Source organism: Manduca sexta, chromosome 16, assembly GCF_014839805.1.
Source record: "Manduca sexta isolate Smith_Timp_Sample1 chromosome 16, JHU_Msex_v1.0, whole genome shotgun sequence".
NCBI classification, from domain to species: Eukaryota; Metazoa; Arthropoda; class Insecta; order Lepidoptera; family Sphingidae; genus Manduca; species Manduca sexta.
In genome coordinates, this window is record NC_051130.1 from 11,775,353 (window position 1) to 11,792,567 (window position 17,215).

Here is a 17,215-nt window from a genome sequence, read left to right on the forward strand (position 1 = left end):
TATATTAAGCGTTCGATAGCAAAAAAATGGTTGACGTCGGTCAGCTGTTTCGTGTTTGACGCTTGTTGCCAAAGTCAGTGTGTACTTAGAAGTATACAACATTTCGATCATTTTCGTTTCAAGAAGTAATTTTATTTAGTTACGTATTAAAAAATGCAAGCCAGGCTGCTTTATGTAAAAAAATGTGTCGTCAGAAATTCGATCGGTTTTCTCTGGATAATGATGAATTCCGTAAACGGTATTATTTTTCCAAACATACGGCTGCATTTATAAGTGACTGATAGTCCGCGAAGAGTTGCAGCTTCACCGTATAGGTTGTGGCAGATCACCAGAATTGCAAGTATTAATTAACTGCATTGACATGTTGCGATCGTCATGAAGTAAGTTAATTCTATTCCATATTATACAGACTTCGGTAAATACGTATACCTAATGATGAGCTACTTTTAGATTAGTTTGTTTAATAGATGTAAGATGTTGGAGACCTCTATGGATTATCTTAAGCCACTACCAGTGGTATATGTAGCAAAGTGGAGCGTGCGCTTGTACTTATAACATGTTGCAGATTATAACTATGCCCCACTTCTTTTCAGAGGAACCCTTGTTAAGGCTGGAATTTCACCACGTAAAAGACTTCCCATCTATAATTGGTTGTATTTATTACACCCATATACAATAAAAATATGGTTTGTGATGCAGCCTAATATTATATAGAAAAGGATATTATTTCCTCAATGTTGTTGTTCATAAGATTTAAAGGTTTGTTGTAGGTGACTTGTGATGCTAATCTTCAGATCAGAGAGATTGTTAGATGGCAAAGCAGCACTCATATCAGCACTCCCGGATATTTATTGAACAAGAACTTTGGTGTGTGGAAACAGCATTTTCAATGTCTGTAACATGGCATATCTTAAATTTGGCAATGTGAAGACTACTGTTGTGGCTCTTGCAGTGTTGCACAACATTGCAATTGCTCAAAGAGAAATATATGCCACAGAACAATGTTTCCAATATTGAAGAGGTGTCAGAATCAATTATTATCATCATTGAACCAAAATCTAGATTAAAGTTGTTCACACTGAAAGGTAACTAATTACACAACATAATTAAAGTTAGTCATTGTCATTTATTTTAATAAAATGTATATTTTTCTTTTATTAATATATATCAATTTTTGATTTTTTTTATTTCACTGGTGCTCATTGTCCATCTGAATAGCATGTTGCACTTCTACTGTTACAATTTATTCTGCAGATGTGGGACAAACCTGAAATTATGCAATGTATAAGAATTCAACATAATTTGAAATAAAAAAATGTTTATTCAAATATACAACAGTAGTATCCCACAGGATTATAGTATAAATTATAAATTACTTAATGATGATTTGTTAATACCTCCCTTATATTTCCAGGTGGAGGTGGATTACGAGTATAGTATACTAATGCATCATATGCATGCCTTAATCTGTGTACTTTACAAATTGTAAATCATATTTGATTATATGATGACTTGTCATAAGAGCCTTTTATATATATGCCTACATGATAAATAAAGGTTTTATTTATTTTATTTGTTATTTTAACTAATAAAGACCTCAAAAATGTTTTACTTATGACCTACCTAAAACAACAATGTCCTACATGATTATAGCATAAAATGGATACATACATATCTCCTTTATATTTTCTATTGGAAGTGGGTTCTGAGGAGGCACAATGAGCATGATCTAAAAAATAAAATTGATTTATTCCTTTTATATTTAATTGTGCTGTTTTAACTTTATTATTTGTGCTAAATGCCACCAGGGTACATAATCACTATTGTATATTATTCAAATATTTTATTTATATGAATATTTTAAGAGTGGCTATCATAGTGCGTATTGCAAGAGTAGCAATATTTCATTTCAGTTAGCACAGCTCCCCAAATGAATCTACGACATCTATATGAAATTGTAGTTCGTGTCGACATTCACGTTCAAGAATTCATATTCTTTTTAGGGGAGGGTTTTTGGTTAGGGAGCGGGTTCATACCCGGTCCCTAATCAATTACTCAACAAAATCTTGTAAAAAGCAATAGTTAGTAATGCAGGAATGCATAGCGCAAACGTTCAAATACAGAAAAGAGCTGCACCAACCTTGTCTTCCTCCAACTACATTTCACTTCTCTATTTTATCTCTCTCCATTTTATCGCAATTTGCTGCCTGCGTTCTTCCAAGTTTTACAAAGAATTTAGAGAACATCAAATAAATCTTCCTCCTGTATTTATTTTATTTACTTTTTGACAAACGCCATTGTGACAATGACTAGACAATTTTTTTATTGTCTGTTTCCAGAGACAAGACTTGGTAGTAATTGGTAGAACTTATTTAAATTATTTTTTTTCTACGAAATGGCAACATTGTGCACATTTAAAGGCCTTTTTGTTATCGGAGGTTTACGAAACCATTATGAATAAGAAATTTTATCGAAGGCTCGATAAGCTTAGAGGACGTTTTAACTATTTGCGATTTATACCTTCGATAAGGGTTTTATTATGAATAAGACCATAAGTATATAAGTGTGATCACCTAAGACCTTTTTGGCGCTAGTCCAGTTCGGAAAACTTGAAACTGACTATAATAATTTGTGATGCTAAGAAAGAAAAAACTATTTTATGTAACCTACAACCTAGGCATTGCTATGTACATATTCTTGCGGTACTTTATAATTTTTATGAAATATTTAACATACTATGCAGGTAAGTATGTATCTAATCCATTGTCGACACGCAAAGAGAGTAACGATATATGCCGACATGACAGTTACATTTGATTCGCTGTTTCCCCAGCCTGAGAATGTACCTAGTAAACACTAAAAGCATTATTATACTACGAAGAGAAGACACGAACGAATAAAACAGATACTTTGAGGTTGTTATTGAAAGGGAAATTATCATAAAGATATTATATTCTATATCATACGTAATTTATCATGTTTTATAAATTACAATCTGTTCGCCTCGAATTATATTAAATAGCAATAATAAGACGTAAAATCAATGACCCCGAATATCCATTATTGGTTGCACAACTTGATATCCAAGTTCCAACTTTTTGAACATGTTACACGGCTCCGGGCTGCAGCTTTGCATCAAATATATGCATAGCTACTATAATATAATGTTAACTTTTGTGCATCTATGGGTGATGTTTATATTTTTATTGATTGTTTTTAAAGTGCGACAGTTAAATACAAAATCCAACGACAACTGATAAGTTTCGTCAATGCGTCCGGAAAAAAACTTCAGTGTGGCTAACATCTATAAAAAGAACTAATAATCACTTAAAACTAGTTCTTATCTACAGTTCTTATATTACGAGTGCTGCTCCGTACGTGTAACCACACGCTGTCATTATTGGAACCATACTAAACAGAGACCAATAAACTAGAATACTAAAGTCAGTTGTACGCATTGAGGTAAGTATATATCAGTTGAACACAGTGAGTGTTCAAAACGCCAAATCTAGTACGTAATACATATATATCGATGGTATGAATAAGCTACAAAAACTTCCCGAAATATACCAGTTTAGCTTCAATAAAGATATCAGAATTTTGAATGTAACCGCCATTCCACATACAGATAGAAAAACAATTTACCGATCTTATGTCGAAATGTTTCAAACATTAATAATTTATCTCGACGACTTAGGGAATGCCTTTTAAAATAGGTTAAAGAAAAATTCCACTCAATTTTCCAGATCTTATCTCTGATGAATAATAAATAACCTATCCACATGGCAGGTATATTTTCTAACGGAACCTACCGGTTTTTTCACTAGCCGGGCGTGGTGTAGTGCGGCTGCGCGACAATCGCATATTCTTCAATGAAGTGAGTAATGAGCCGTTGTTGGCTTGCTTGTTTATTTTTATAAAGTAACATAAATTCCAATGAAATAATATCAATTGAAATATTTGTATATTATAATTATTTGTGAAGTGGTGTTTTAGTGCAAACAAGTCATCTATTTACACAGTAACAACAACAAAAGCGAAGCGTATCGATGGGCGTTAACTTCAGGTTAAGTGAATTGTTAAGTTATTATTAAATTAAAATAAGGGTTAATCTGGATTTAAACTACTTTTTCATAACATTTTATATTAGAAAAACGATCATATGCAGAAGGTTGTGTGCAGTTTAAATTATTTTATTTATATTAGTTGAGACAGTGTAGTTACCTAACGAACGTAATTTGAAACTTGAATTAGGTAACTTTTGTTGTGGTTTTAATATAAAAATACTATTTACAGTGTTATATTACAGTACCTTCTTTAATTTATAGAGTAATGAAATAAGTTTGATCGTATACTATTCACTTACTGCTACTTTACCATGCTAACCCGGTTAAAAAGTTGACATTTACTTAAGAGTGTTCATTAAAAACAAAACTACACGCAGTAAGAGATGGTAAACTTTAACAAAATATATAGGCGTGTGAATGTAATAAAAATCATTAGTATTCATAACTGCGTACCATGTCAATAGCAAAAAAACTTGCGATATTCCCGTCGAACTCAAATAAAGCATTTTGTACCTTACCAAAAAGGATATTATAACAACATGCCATAAATATAAAACATGATAATTAATTAAACTTTATTCGAATATGAAACAAAGTTTGTTTGTCCTGATGATGTCATTTAAGCTGGAGTCTTCTTAAACCTGCAACTTGCTATAAAATACTTCTATTTGTACTATTAGCTTTTTTTGCTCGCGGCCAAGCCCGCGTAATGGAATTTTTCGGGACCAAAGTCCCGCTATATATTTTCCTGGGATAGAAAGTGACTTATAACCTTCCATATTAATTCTAAGGCTAAGGCCTATTCTAACTATTTCCATACCAAATTTCATAAAAATCCATTCAGTAGATTTTGAGAAAATTATTCACATATAGACAGACAGCTATATTCGGGGACTTTGTTTTATGATATGTATAGATGTTTGTTATTTAATGACAATAGCATAATGGCCGTTGTAAATCAATAGTAACTCTCATTATGTTGAATGTCATCTAAAGCCATTCAACATTGGAACTTCTATTTAATACTAGAATATTTACTGCAGTGAAAATTTATTGATATAAGTAATGTAAATAAATTTCACATAGAATTCATTTCAGAAAAATATAGACCCAATAAGAGATTTTATTTATCATACTTTTAGGTATTCTGATTTAAAATTAACTAAATAATCTACAAGTGTAATTAAGATAAGCTAAGAATAGATTAAAGGGTTAATTTAAGTGCATTCATGCTTTCCATCAACTTCAACACTTGATAAGTGTTAAGCAAATGTTTACTTAATCCAATGCTTACTTAACTGCATACAATAATCTCTGTGTAGTAGCTATCAACACCTTCTTATGGTGGGGTATAACTTCAGTAGAATTATATTGAGAAGTGCTTTAGTAGTGCCAATATATAAATAATGAAATTATATTTTAATATATTATAGGCCTATTTCACAACTTCTGAGTAAATGCCACTTGTCACATAAATGTATAACTCTGATACAAAAGTCACATTTTAATCTATTCTCCCAAATAAATAGTAATAAAATTATCTGTTAAATAAAGTAATCTGTTAAATAAAGTAACTGTTGAATAAAATTTACTTGCATTTGTGAAACAGGTGCTTAAACAATTATTTTTACAGTTAAACTGTTGCTCTTAAAATTGTCAAAATTAAAATGTTTTATGTATATTGTCTAATATATTTATTTATTTATTTATTTATTTACTAACTTCTAATTTACAATTTGGTTTTACCTTAAACGCCTCACACTAGGCTAAGCCTGTAACGTATAATTGTTAATATCTTATATTTATGTTTTAATTTTATTGATTTTTTACTTTTTTATATATGTATTATAAAGAAAATCGAAACACTAGAATTTGCAATGCTTTCTAAAAGCTTCTATCAATAAAATAATTTTATCATTCCTATTTCATGACTTTATAAATCATAAATTTTTGCAGTGACCATATATCAACCATTGCTGATTTTTAGTATGGTTATAGCATAACTAATTATTGTTCTTCTTTACAGGCAGTTTAAGAAGACTGAATTATGAATCTCATATTAATATACATAGCCATATTACAAATATGTGCAGCACAGGACTACCCACCACCCACATATAACCCAAACCAGCCGAATGACTACCTTAGCAATGATCCACGGTACGACAACCCATATGATCCAAACAAGAGGTACCAGAACAAAGACCAGTATGATTCAGGCCGGAATAAGTATGATGTAGACCAGAGGTATAACCAGAACTCCTTTCCGGATAATACTCCTCGGCCAGCATGGGATAGCAGTAGGACTTACAGCAGCACATCATACAAATCTGGTGTTTTGGATCATGACAGCGTTATTATACATGAAGCGTGAGTGAATTTATATATTTTTTTTATAATGTACGAATCAAGGTACCTATAATATTATTTTAAAAGTGTAAATCTAAGTTATAATATTGCTATAATCGGCTTTTGCTCGCGGCTTTGCTTCCATGAAAAATCTTTACTGTTCCAAAAGTCCCTAAAACACTAGCAATTTATAGCACAAACTGTACACGTTAATCCAGGAATGTGTCCACCTGTTCATGATATTTTATCCAAATTCATTCAGCTGTATCTTCGTTTACCTTTTCTTTCGCATTTCTAACATTTTTAAGATAAGGTTTATAATGTTAGGAAGCAATAAGAAAACATAGAATTTTTTTAAGAATAAGAAATATGATTATAATCATTAAGACGGTACAATAGTGCTTTTACTAAGATTTAGTTTGTGAATTGTTTGTAGATTCAAACCTAACATAGGTTGCTGCAAAGTCTTCGAAACGTCGGGAGAAAATAAAACACCAATACCGCGATAGAATCCGAAAATTAGTTTAATTTCAATGTCTAACATTCGCGTAAACATAAGAAATCACTATTAGAATTGGATATACACAGACTGATCCCGGAACGGACACACTTACATAGGTCACTTTAATAAGCAACTTTTTTGGGTGTACTTTACCAGGTTAAGAAGTAGTACTTCAGAACTTGTGCTGGTCATTATATCCATACTAATCCATTCAGTGGTTCGCCATTTATTTCTATCAAACAGCCAAACATTTTTACCTACTTACATTTATAATGTTTGTAAGATAGGACACCTTCCTAAGCGCACGACTTGCTCATTTATTTTTCAAAACCATCATTTTTGAAATCACTAAATAATACGGATACATTCCATATTAGACATTACATCTTTTAACGAAAGGTGCAATTTTCAAACAGGAAGAGGTCAGTCGTTGTTCAGTTCTAATATTTCTCTTAGATAAAAATAGAAAACTAATTATGTTATCTGCCTTGCCCAACCGTCTCGTTAGACGACTTCCAAACTAAACTGAAATAGGTTTAGTTTTCGTTTTGGTTTGACTATTTTTGTGTTGCGCCTTGGTTGATGAATTGAATCAGTCAGGGAAATGTGTATTTTCTTTGGAAAAGTTTTGCCGTCACATCTAAAATGTTTATATTGAAATAAAAGATAAGTGGAATAGCCGGTTGGGGTCAACCGCACCGAACCCTCGAATGTCAGATATCTGACATTCTTAGTAAAGGCCAGGTCAAAATCACCCTGAACTTGCAGGAATGCATGAAAAGATTGATGAAGGTTGACGAAGCGAGAGAAGTATGCCAGAATCCTGTAGTGACAATCCATCGTCTCTGCCTACCCCTATGGAATAGAGACGTGATACTATGTATGTAAAAGATAAGTCAAGTTACACCAGCTCATAATTACCGCTGTACATTCGGTACTATCGTTATAAATTACAATCGTACCCATAGATCATCAGTTCTAAAACATATGTTTGTTTAGAATCTTTGTATTATGTCTACTACTATTTCGGAACGTTAAATCGCCTTAAAAATATTGCCCGTAGATACCCCATATCTATACTAATACTTATATAAAGTTAAACAATTAATCTCAGGAACTGTAAAACCGATTTTGTTTTTATTTTACACTTATAGGAAACTACAACAGTCCTGAATGCTTATACGCTACTTTTTATCCTGGCAAAGGTTTTCACGCGAGTGGAGCTGCAGGAATAAGCTATTATAATTCTCTTTGATAGAATACCTTCACGAATAGCTTTAACTGTTACAGAAGTATAACCATTAATCAATTCAAGCAATTTCCCCTAACAATAGCTAATTCGTAAAACAACCATCTCTGATTCGCAGGACATACTTCATAGTGGCCTCGCGCATGGTCCGCCCGGGCCAGATATACAAGATCTCGGCAAACATCTTGAAGTCACGACTGCAGATGACCATCCGAGCATCTATCTCATGTAATGGAGTGGAGATTGCTGACGTCACACAGCCTGTTAAGGAGGGGGTGCCAGAGATACTTAATATGAGGGTAAGTGTATTACACGAGGTTTAGATTAACAAGAAAACTTCCAGAAGCATTGGCCAGCAATTTTCAATGTCTCTGAGTTGAGTTCTCTCTGAGTTGTCTGAGTTGGGGGTGTGTTGTCCTTTTTTGTTACTTCTCTTCTTCTTTTAGAAAAAAATATGGCTTCACCGGTGATTTTGCCAGTTATATCTCTTATTCCATTCAATAGTCAGTAATACAAGTGGTTACCTCGACCGATAAGACCGCCAATTGTACCCTCTGCTCTGTCATTATTGTTTTTATTCTTAAGCGGTGTTTTTGTATTTGGTGAATAATAAAGCTATTAAATAAATAAATAAACAAAACCGGCAAGCTGACTTCTGCTAATTTTGAAACTTGCAGGAATTGAGGCAAGTTGTATGTGTACAGAACTATTTAAATATTACAATATAAAATGATTACTTATATGCCAATCTATATGTATAGTTATTGCTTAGTATTCTATTAATGTGTACATAATAATAAGATTAATTAATATACCACCGTGGCTGACTAGAATAAATTGTGGCACATTGCCAGAAGCTAATCCATTTAACTTCACAATTCACAACGCACATGTCATTTTTGACAACTTCCGTAGTACAACCAACCGTCGATGTATCGCGGATTCGATTTTCCTCACTGGGTACTCATGACATTAAATCTAAAGTTATTTTGGGTTAATATTAAAATCTTTTAGATTATATTGATGCTTGTAAAAAGAAATGTATCCACAATTAATATTTATACATTAGTATAATTTACAAAAAGTAGAAATGACAGCCTTTATCTCACTATAATTTGGTATTGGCCACAACAAAATATTATAATTGTTGCATGTTGCATTTTTTTGGTTTCGTATTGATGCTTGTAAAAAGAAATGTTTCCACAATGAATATTTACACATTAGTATAATTTACATTAGAATGTTTAAATGACAGCATTTATCTCACTATAATTTGAGATTGGCCACAACAAAATATTTTAATTTTGTTGATTTTACTAAAACTTTTGGTTCAGTATTAACATAATACCTACCTGAGCCCTGAACCATCCTTTATGACTAATATTAAACAAAACAATTCAATACAAATGATTTATCAGGTCCCGCCAACCACAGTGCCAGGAGACTACAAGCTGCGAGTGGAAGGGTTGTATTTAGACACGCCGTTCGGGGGCCGCGCGTTCGTCAACGAGACGCAGCTCACGTTCTCGAAGCGGTTCATGACTATTTTCATACAGACAGACAAGCCTGTATACATGCAAGGGCAGACGGGTGAGTGAATATGTATTACGATTGGGTTAGTTTGTGGTCATATTTAGATGTTTGCTAGAAGGTAACGTCGAAACAAAGATATGCTTATGCTTAGCTATCGGGCTAACTTTTGGCCCAATTTTTTTTTTCCAAGCAAGGTCTATCAAAAGCTCGGAGCCGCTAGCAGCAGCTAGTCTAATTTAATTCTTGTTGGTTTGGTTGCTACCACACGTACACACACACACACACACATCACGCATTTATCCCCAAAGGGGTATACAGAGCCGCATCCAGTGCACCTACTTTTCGCCAAGTGTGTTCCGCTCATGATGTGATAGGGGGCGACCTATCGTCATATCGGGCACAAACTCCAAACTCCGGGCTGATACTAAGCAGAAAAACCCAAATACTTTTATTACCCTTGAAGAATGTTAGTATGAAAGATCTTGTAGAACTTTCGAGACTTGAAAAATAACCTCAGATGTTCCAGTATTTTTCAAGTCTTCATTGGTTGTTATTGTTATAGTTCGTTTCCGCGTGATCCCGATCAACACGGAGCTGAAGGCGTTCGGACGAGCGATCGACGTGTTCATACTCGACCCCAACCGACGCATCATGAAGAGGTGGCTCTCTAGACAGGTAACACCCATACATTATAGTTAATGTCACATATGGGATTATGTCACATATCGAAAAGACAAAGTATTAAATCGAAATTTATGTACATTCTTTATCTATATGTATAAAAATGAATCCCTATTTCCCTTGGTCACGCCATCACGCGTGAACGGCTGGACCGATTTCACAAATTATTTTTCTTGTTGTGATTGTTATTGTCAGGAGAAGGTTCTTATGGAAGAAAAAATTCAAAAAATTGTGCAGATAATTAGAAAAGTTAAGAAAACTTAACGAAAATATTAATTTTATATAACTGTCCATTGTTTGAAATAACTGTCGCCGCCAGAATGCGCGCTGCAAATTCATAGTTAAGACGGGACAACGTCTGTCGGGTCAATTAGTAATATAATAAAACTGTAAATGTACTAACTGAAAGGCTAGGTAATTATAACAAATTGTGTAAGGTAGTAACACCATTTATACCCAAAGACAATATTACTAGAGGCGGGCAGTGGGCACACTACTAATCCTGTCATACCAAATGTAATGGAATGCCACTATCACTAGTCTAAGAAAACTAGTTACAGTGGCAACATATCTCTTTCAGTCAGATATGCACTTATGTTTATAGTTTGTTTTAGCGAATATATTCGTTATTTATGATTTTCAGCCAATGTTAACAGAGGTAAATACGAGTATGTGGTTTTATTAATTAACGCAATGTCAAAATTACCCTGTATGTATTTTTAAATCCATAAACAAGTGTCATTTAATTGCACACAGACAAAGAATAAACCTGATACATGCGGTACATGTTCCATTGTGTCAACTGATACGCCTTCCATCATTTTCAGTTAATAATGGAACATTATTAATGAATATTAGTTCACCAGACTTCTTCCCTTACAAATACGAAATGTGCGATGGCGAAAATTCGTAATAAAATTAATTGATACCCTCCGCCTCCGCAAAAATCACGCAGCATTCGCGGAACAGTTGGGATATAGTACATGTGGGGCGTAGGATCGGCACAGGACGCCTTTCCGTCCCCACAATGAGTGCTGGATTGCGTGAGGGGAAGTGGCAATGCCAATTAATAAGGCCCGGGAGGTTTTTATAACGTATATTCACTATTCACACACGTTAAATAATACAATGATCCGGCGGACACACAGTAGCGGCGTATGTTTCGCAGTGCGGCGTGAGCGGTGCAGCATGCACGTCGCTCTCTCCTTTTCTTGCACTGTTTTTCCTGGCTGGAACACTTCAGGGCTTCTTGTTTTCTTCCTTTTCTTGACTCGAACTGAACTTGCTGGAACTCGAACTGAACTTGCTGGAACTCGAACTGAACTTGCTGGAACTCGAACTGAACTTGCTGGAACTCGAACTGCCGAATGCCAAAATTGCATTCGCTTATATATAACCCGGCTATCCCGTAGGGAGAGCCGCCAAAATAGAGCCTTTTGCAGCCTCATTTTCACTTCCTAGCTATCACTATTTTATAAATAAAAGTTGGACCTCTGGAGTCCCCTATGTGAAATTTACACGGTTTTATAGATAAATCAATTACCTATAACTATACATAAAAATAATACGCCTATGTGCGATACGAAAAAAGTTACAATAACAAAACACAAGAAATTTGTCTACAGACGACGCACAAAGGCCTTAAAAACGCTATTTACTTTGATATGAACTTATATACAATACCCATGTTTACGGCATGGGGTAGGCAAAAGCAAAAACTATATCTACGTAAAGTTTCTACACTGTCACTTCAATATCTCGGTCGTGAGATCGCTTTATAACGCACTACTAAAAAACAGTCACACACACGTGCGCGGGCGCATTGTCCGTCCCTCTCTGGGTGTGTCGTTTCGCTCGACACACCTACTGCGCATGCGTGAATGCGCTGTCTCGCTCTTTTCGTGTGTGCGTCCTGCACATTCTCCCGCCGTGTATCGCCCAGCGTCCAGGGGGCGATACATTATGTAGACGTGCAGGACGTGCTCGCCGCCGATTGCGGCGCCGCCTCTTCGTTGCCGCTGCCTCGTCGCTCGGGTGCCGCAGGGTGCAGGAGGACGATTTTCTTCACGGGGCGTCGTAGCACGCCTCCCCGCGTGGCTACGTCCACTGTGCGCGTCACGCCGTCAGGTCCCGGATGCGTAGCACAGATGCGGCCACGCACCCAAGTGTTTCGTGGGGAGCGTCCCGTCCACGATGCGCACGACGTCGCCGATGTGTAGCTCTGGTCCCTTGCTGCGGGGCTCCCGCCGGTTGCGGAGCTCGGGAAGGTACTCTCGTAACCAGCGGGTCCAGAAAGCGTCAGCCAGCTGCTGCGACGCTCGAAGGTCGGCATGTGTGCCGTAGCCGTGTTCGGCTGGAAAATTAGGTGCAGCAGGAGTGGGCCCTGACAGCCCAACAGAAAGTGGTTAGGCGTCAGGGCCTCCGGATCTTCGGGGTTCACCGACACATGAGTCAGTGGGCGGCTGTTGACTGTGAACTCCACCTCGGCGAGTAGCGTCGACAGCGTCTCTTCATGTGGCCTCTGCTCGTGAAGCACCGTCGTCAGCGCGGTCTTGACCGACCGCACGAGCCGTTCCCAGGCGCCACCCATGAATGGTGCGCCCGGAGGGATGAAACGCCATCTAATCGCTCTCCGCGACGCCTCTTGTTCGGCGCCAGCGAGGAGGGTGTTGCGCAGCTCCTTTTCTGCGCCGTGGGAGTTTGTCCCGTTGTCGGACCAGATCTCGGCGGGGCTCCCGCGGCGCGCTGTCATGCGCCGCAGAGCCATGATCGCTCCTTGTGTACTCAGGGAGTGCACCACTTCGAGATGCACCGCCCGCACTGTTAGGCATGTGAAGAGAGCGACATACCTTTTTTGACTACTCCGGCCCACGGTGACTGTGAGCGGGCCGAAATAGTCCAAACCGGTGTATGTAAACGGCCGGTGATGATGCGCCAGTCGGCAGGGAGGCAAGTCTCCCGTTATCGGTTGCGGTGGAGTGGCCGCCCTCTGGCGGCACTTGACGCAGCTCCTGACCACCGCCTTGACCGTCGGGCGCAGTCGAATGACCCATTTGTACTGCCGACAGTAATTGACGACGCTCTCCACGCCTGCATGGTGGAGTTGTGTGTGGACATGTTCCACCCACAGTTTCGTTGCCCGATGTTCGCCATCGACGATCGGAGGGTTCTTTGTTGCGGCGCTTACTCCCGCGGCGGCTGAAATTCTGCTGTCGAGGCAAATGAGTTCGTTAATAAATGTTATACTCAAAGCGTACAACCTGCTTTCTTTTGACACGGGTTTTCCTGTTTCGAGTGAGCGTAGTTCTTCCTCGAAGGCGGCCTCCTGACTCGCCTTTATGATTATGCGCTCGGCCTCTTCTTGCAACTCGGCTGGGAGCGTCACGAATCGCTCCTCCGGTGCTTGTACGACTCGTTTCGCCGCATTTTTCGCGGCTTCGTTGCGCCTCCAATCCGGATTCTCGCTTGCGGCCGCCTTGGTCCTCTTGTAATGGACCGTGTTGACGCGTCGTTTGAAGTGTTGTACTGCTTGTAATACGCGGGCGGCAGCTCTAACGTAGCGATTCCAATTTGAGAACCGATTCACGTCGGGCAGGACTTCCTTGTACTGTTTCTCCCGACGCTCTGTAATAGTGTTCACTCTTTCCTCACCCGTGTCGGTGCTCAGCTGTGTTTCCTCCGCAGGCCATAGTTCGGGCGGGTCGCGGAGAACTCCCTAGTCCGTTGAACCACCTGTGTTCCCGCGTGAAGTTGTCGGGAACGTCGCGCGTAGCGTCGTCGGCAACGTTGTAGCGTGTAGGCACCCATCTCCATTGATTCGCCTGTGTGTGTTCTTCTATCGCGGCGATTCGATGCGCTACGTAGGGCTTGTACGACCTGGCTCCCGTTCTGATCCAGCACAGTGTTGTCTTGCTGTCGGTCCAGTAGGTCGTGGATTCTGGCTGCCTGGAGTGCTCCTGTGTCACACTCGCAGCCATCCGTGCGCCGAGTACAGCTGCCTGTAGTTCGCCGTGGTATGGAGGTTAATTTGAGTGGAGCTACCTTTGCCTTGGCCGCCAGTAACGTGACTGTGACTCGTCCGTCGTCGTCCTCGGCGCGCCAGTAGAGCGCGGTCGCGTAGGCTGACTCGCTGGCGTCGGTGAACACGTGGAGTTGGAGTTTTCTCGCTCGGGAGTAGCCGGGATAGCAGCGCGGCACTGTTACGCCGCTGAGTTGCTTCAAATGGGTGAGCCAGTTCACCCAGTCGGCGGACAGTTCGTCGTCGATCGGGTCGTCCCAATCGGTGCCGCGTCGCCACACCTCCTGTAATAGCTGTTTAGCCCGCACAGTTATCGGCGACACCAACCCTAGAGGATCAAACAACGACATTACTATTTTCAATGCTTCTCTCTTCGTGGGTGCTTCTCGCCTCAGTAGGTTCGACGGTATGCGGGCCAAGTCTAGGTTGAACGCCAACCTGTCTTCTTGCGGCCTCCAAATAAGGCCTAGGACTCGTTCAGTCCTTTCTATTTCCACCGCTTCGGTTGCATTGGGCGATTCGCCGAGCGCCTTCAACACCGCGGGCGAGTTACTCGTCCACTTCCTTAATTCAAAGTGAGCTTCTCTGTGTATGTTACGCACCTGAGTAGCGATTGTTATCGCCCTGTGTTCATCTTCATAGCTGTCGAGGTAGTCGTCCATGTAGTGTTTCTTCTTGATCGCCTCGACAGCCTCAGGATGCGTGTGTCGGTGTCTCTCCGCGTTGCGATTCATGACGTATATCGCCGTCGCAGGAGAGCACGATGCGCCAAAGATTAATACCTTCATTCGGTACACCTCTGGCGGCCGGCTATCTCGGCGGTTTCCCCGCCAGAGGTAGCGCAGTGCGTCGCGATCTTCCTCGCGTAGTCCCACCTGCATGAACATCTCCGTGATGTCCGCTGTTACAGCGACGGATGTTCCCGGAATCTTAATAACACTGCGGGAAGAGGCTGTAACAAATCCGGCCCTGTTAATAGATTCTCATTCAAAGTCGTACCTTTTGTTTTGGCTGCTGCGTCGTGTACAACTCGCAATTTGTCGGGCTTTAGAGCGTTTACGACTGCGAAATGCGGCAAGTACCACGTCCTTGTAGTGTGGGACGCGCGTGGCGCTATTTCCGCGTAGCCCTTCTTGACTAGGGCCTCCATGTGCTCTTCATACCTTTCTTTAAGGTCGGGATTCTTGTCCAACTTGTTTTCTATGTTGTGCAGCCTTTTCAGCGTGTTTTCATAGTTATTCGGCAATTCCACGCTGTCCGATTTCCACAACAGGGCCGTCTGATATCTTCCCTCCGGCGATCTCTCCGTATGTTCGTTCAGTATCTTGAGCGCCTTCTCGCCGGGGTCGTTCTTGGGCCTGCGGGGTTCTATAAACAGGTTGTCGGATGTTATAAAATCTCGCAAAAGTTCCTCTGTGCGTTCGTCGGTCGTGGTTTGACCGACGAAATTCACTCTGTGTCCCAGAGTCCGAGTCCGGCTTCCATGTATCACCCAACCGAGCGGCGTGAGTGATGCGACCGGTTGATGTCTCCTACCTGACCGTGTTTTCGTGGCGAGGAGGAGATGCCAGTTATCCTGGCCTATGAGGATTCGGGGTTTCGCCTCTTCCGCTCGTTTAGCGGACAGTAGGCCCTTCAGGTGTCCGCAATCCCGTATCGCCTCGTCCGGGATGCGCTGCGCCGCCAACTGGAGATTGTCGACGGTGCGTGCTTCGATGCGAAGTCGTCCCCGGCTTCCTTCAATATTAAACTTGACGCGCCGAGAATTGTTGCGTGTCTTCCTCTCCCCGTCGTACGTTGCTATGTGGAGTGGTTCGTCCGGTCCTTCCGCGCCGATATCTCGAGCGAGTTCGTCGTCGATGAGGCTCACCGTCGATCCGTCGTCGAGTAAGGCGAAAGTGCGAGCCACTCCCGCCGGTCCTGAAATGCACACTGGGGCTATTTTAAAAAGGACATCTGTGGCATCCATGTTGAGTTCACTGCCTCGTTCACTGCTTCGCCGGGTGCGTCGGTGATCTTGTTTTTCGCTCCGAGTGCAGCAAGCGGTGATGTAGATACTGCACCCGTTGATGTCGCATTTCTTCGGCTTGCATGTGTGTTGTTTGTTCCTGAATTTCAAACATCTGAAACATAGTCTGTGCTTCTTTGCGATGTCCCACCGCGCGTCTATGGCGGCGTCGCGGAAGCGAACGCAGTCACTCATCGAGTGCGTTTCTTTGTTACACACCGCATGTCGACCGTTTATCTGCCACAGTCGTGTACCCGCTGCCGGCGTGGCTGTTCGCCGCCGCCGAATCTTGCCGGCGAAGCCTTGTCCGAAATGACTTCAGGCGTCGCGAACGGGCTGCAGAAATCGGCTTCTTCTTATGAAGCGACAAAACTTTAATAAATCGGGCTCACCTCTATGCTGTGCGGCGGCGAACTCGTACCACTGTCTTTTCAACGTCGGAGTTAGCTTCTCCATAACTGCCTTAGTTACCTCCGGGTTGTAGAGGTAGAAGGCACAGTCGAGCGCTTGTAGTGTGCCCACGATGTTTTCTATCTTCGTGGCGAATGTGCATATGTCTCTCGGCGTATCTGTAAGACGGGTAGCGCGCGTAGGCGCTCTATTTCGGCTAAGGCGATTGAGTCCGGGCGCCCAAAGCGCGTTTCCAGACTCTTTAACACGGTGTTCGGGTCGGCGTTGGTTATAAGCAGTCCTTGTACTGCTTCCCTTGGCGATGCCCCGGAGGCTACGGCGTAGCCGGGACATGTTTTCCAACGTCGTGAAGTGGCTCATGGACTCTATGTAGGCCGCTCTATATGTGAGCCAATAG

General features: G+C 40.7%; 1 protein-coding gene across 1 annotated transcript in view; it reads left to right on the forward strand.

Moving 5' to 3' along the window:
* Positions 1-3,697: 3,697 nt before the first annotated feature.
* The window catches only part of LOC115452082 (CD109 antigen), a 104,065-nt gene continuing 90,547 nt past the window's right edge, over positions 3,698-17,215 (forward strand). The window contains 5 exon segments of the mRNA XM_037439273.1: positions 3,698-3,877; positions 6,094-6,437; positions 8,286-8,466; positions 9,586-9,757; positions 10,263-10,375. Of these exon segments, the coding sequence (XP_037295170.1) occupies positions 6,115-6,437; positions 8,286-8,466; positions 9,586-9,757; positions 10,263-10,375 (789 nt within the window). The 5' untranslated portion in view covers positions 3,698-3,877; positions 6,094-6,114.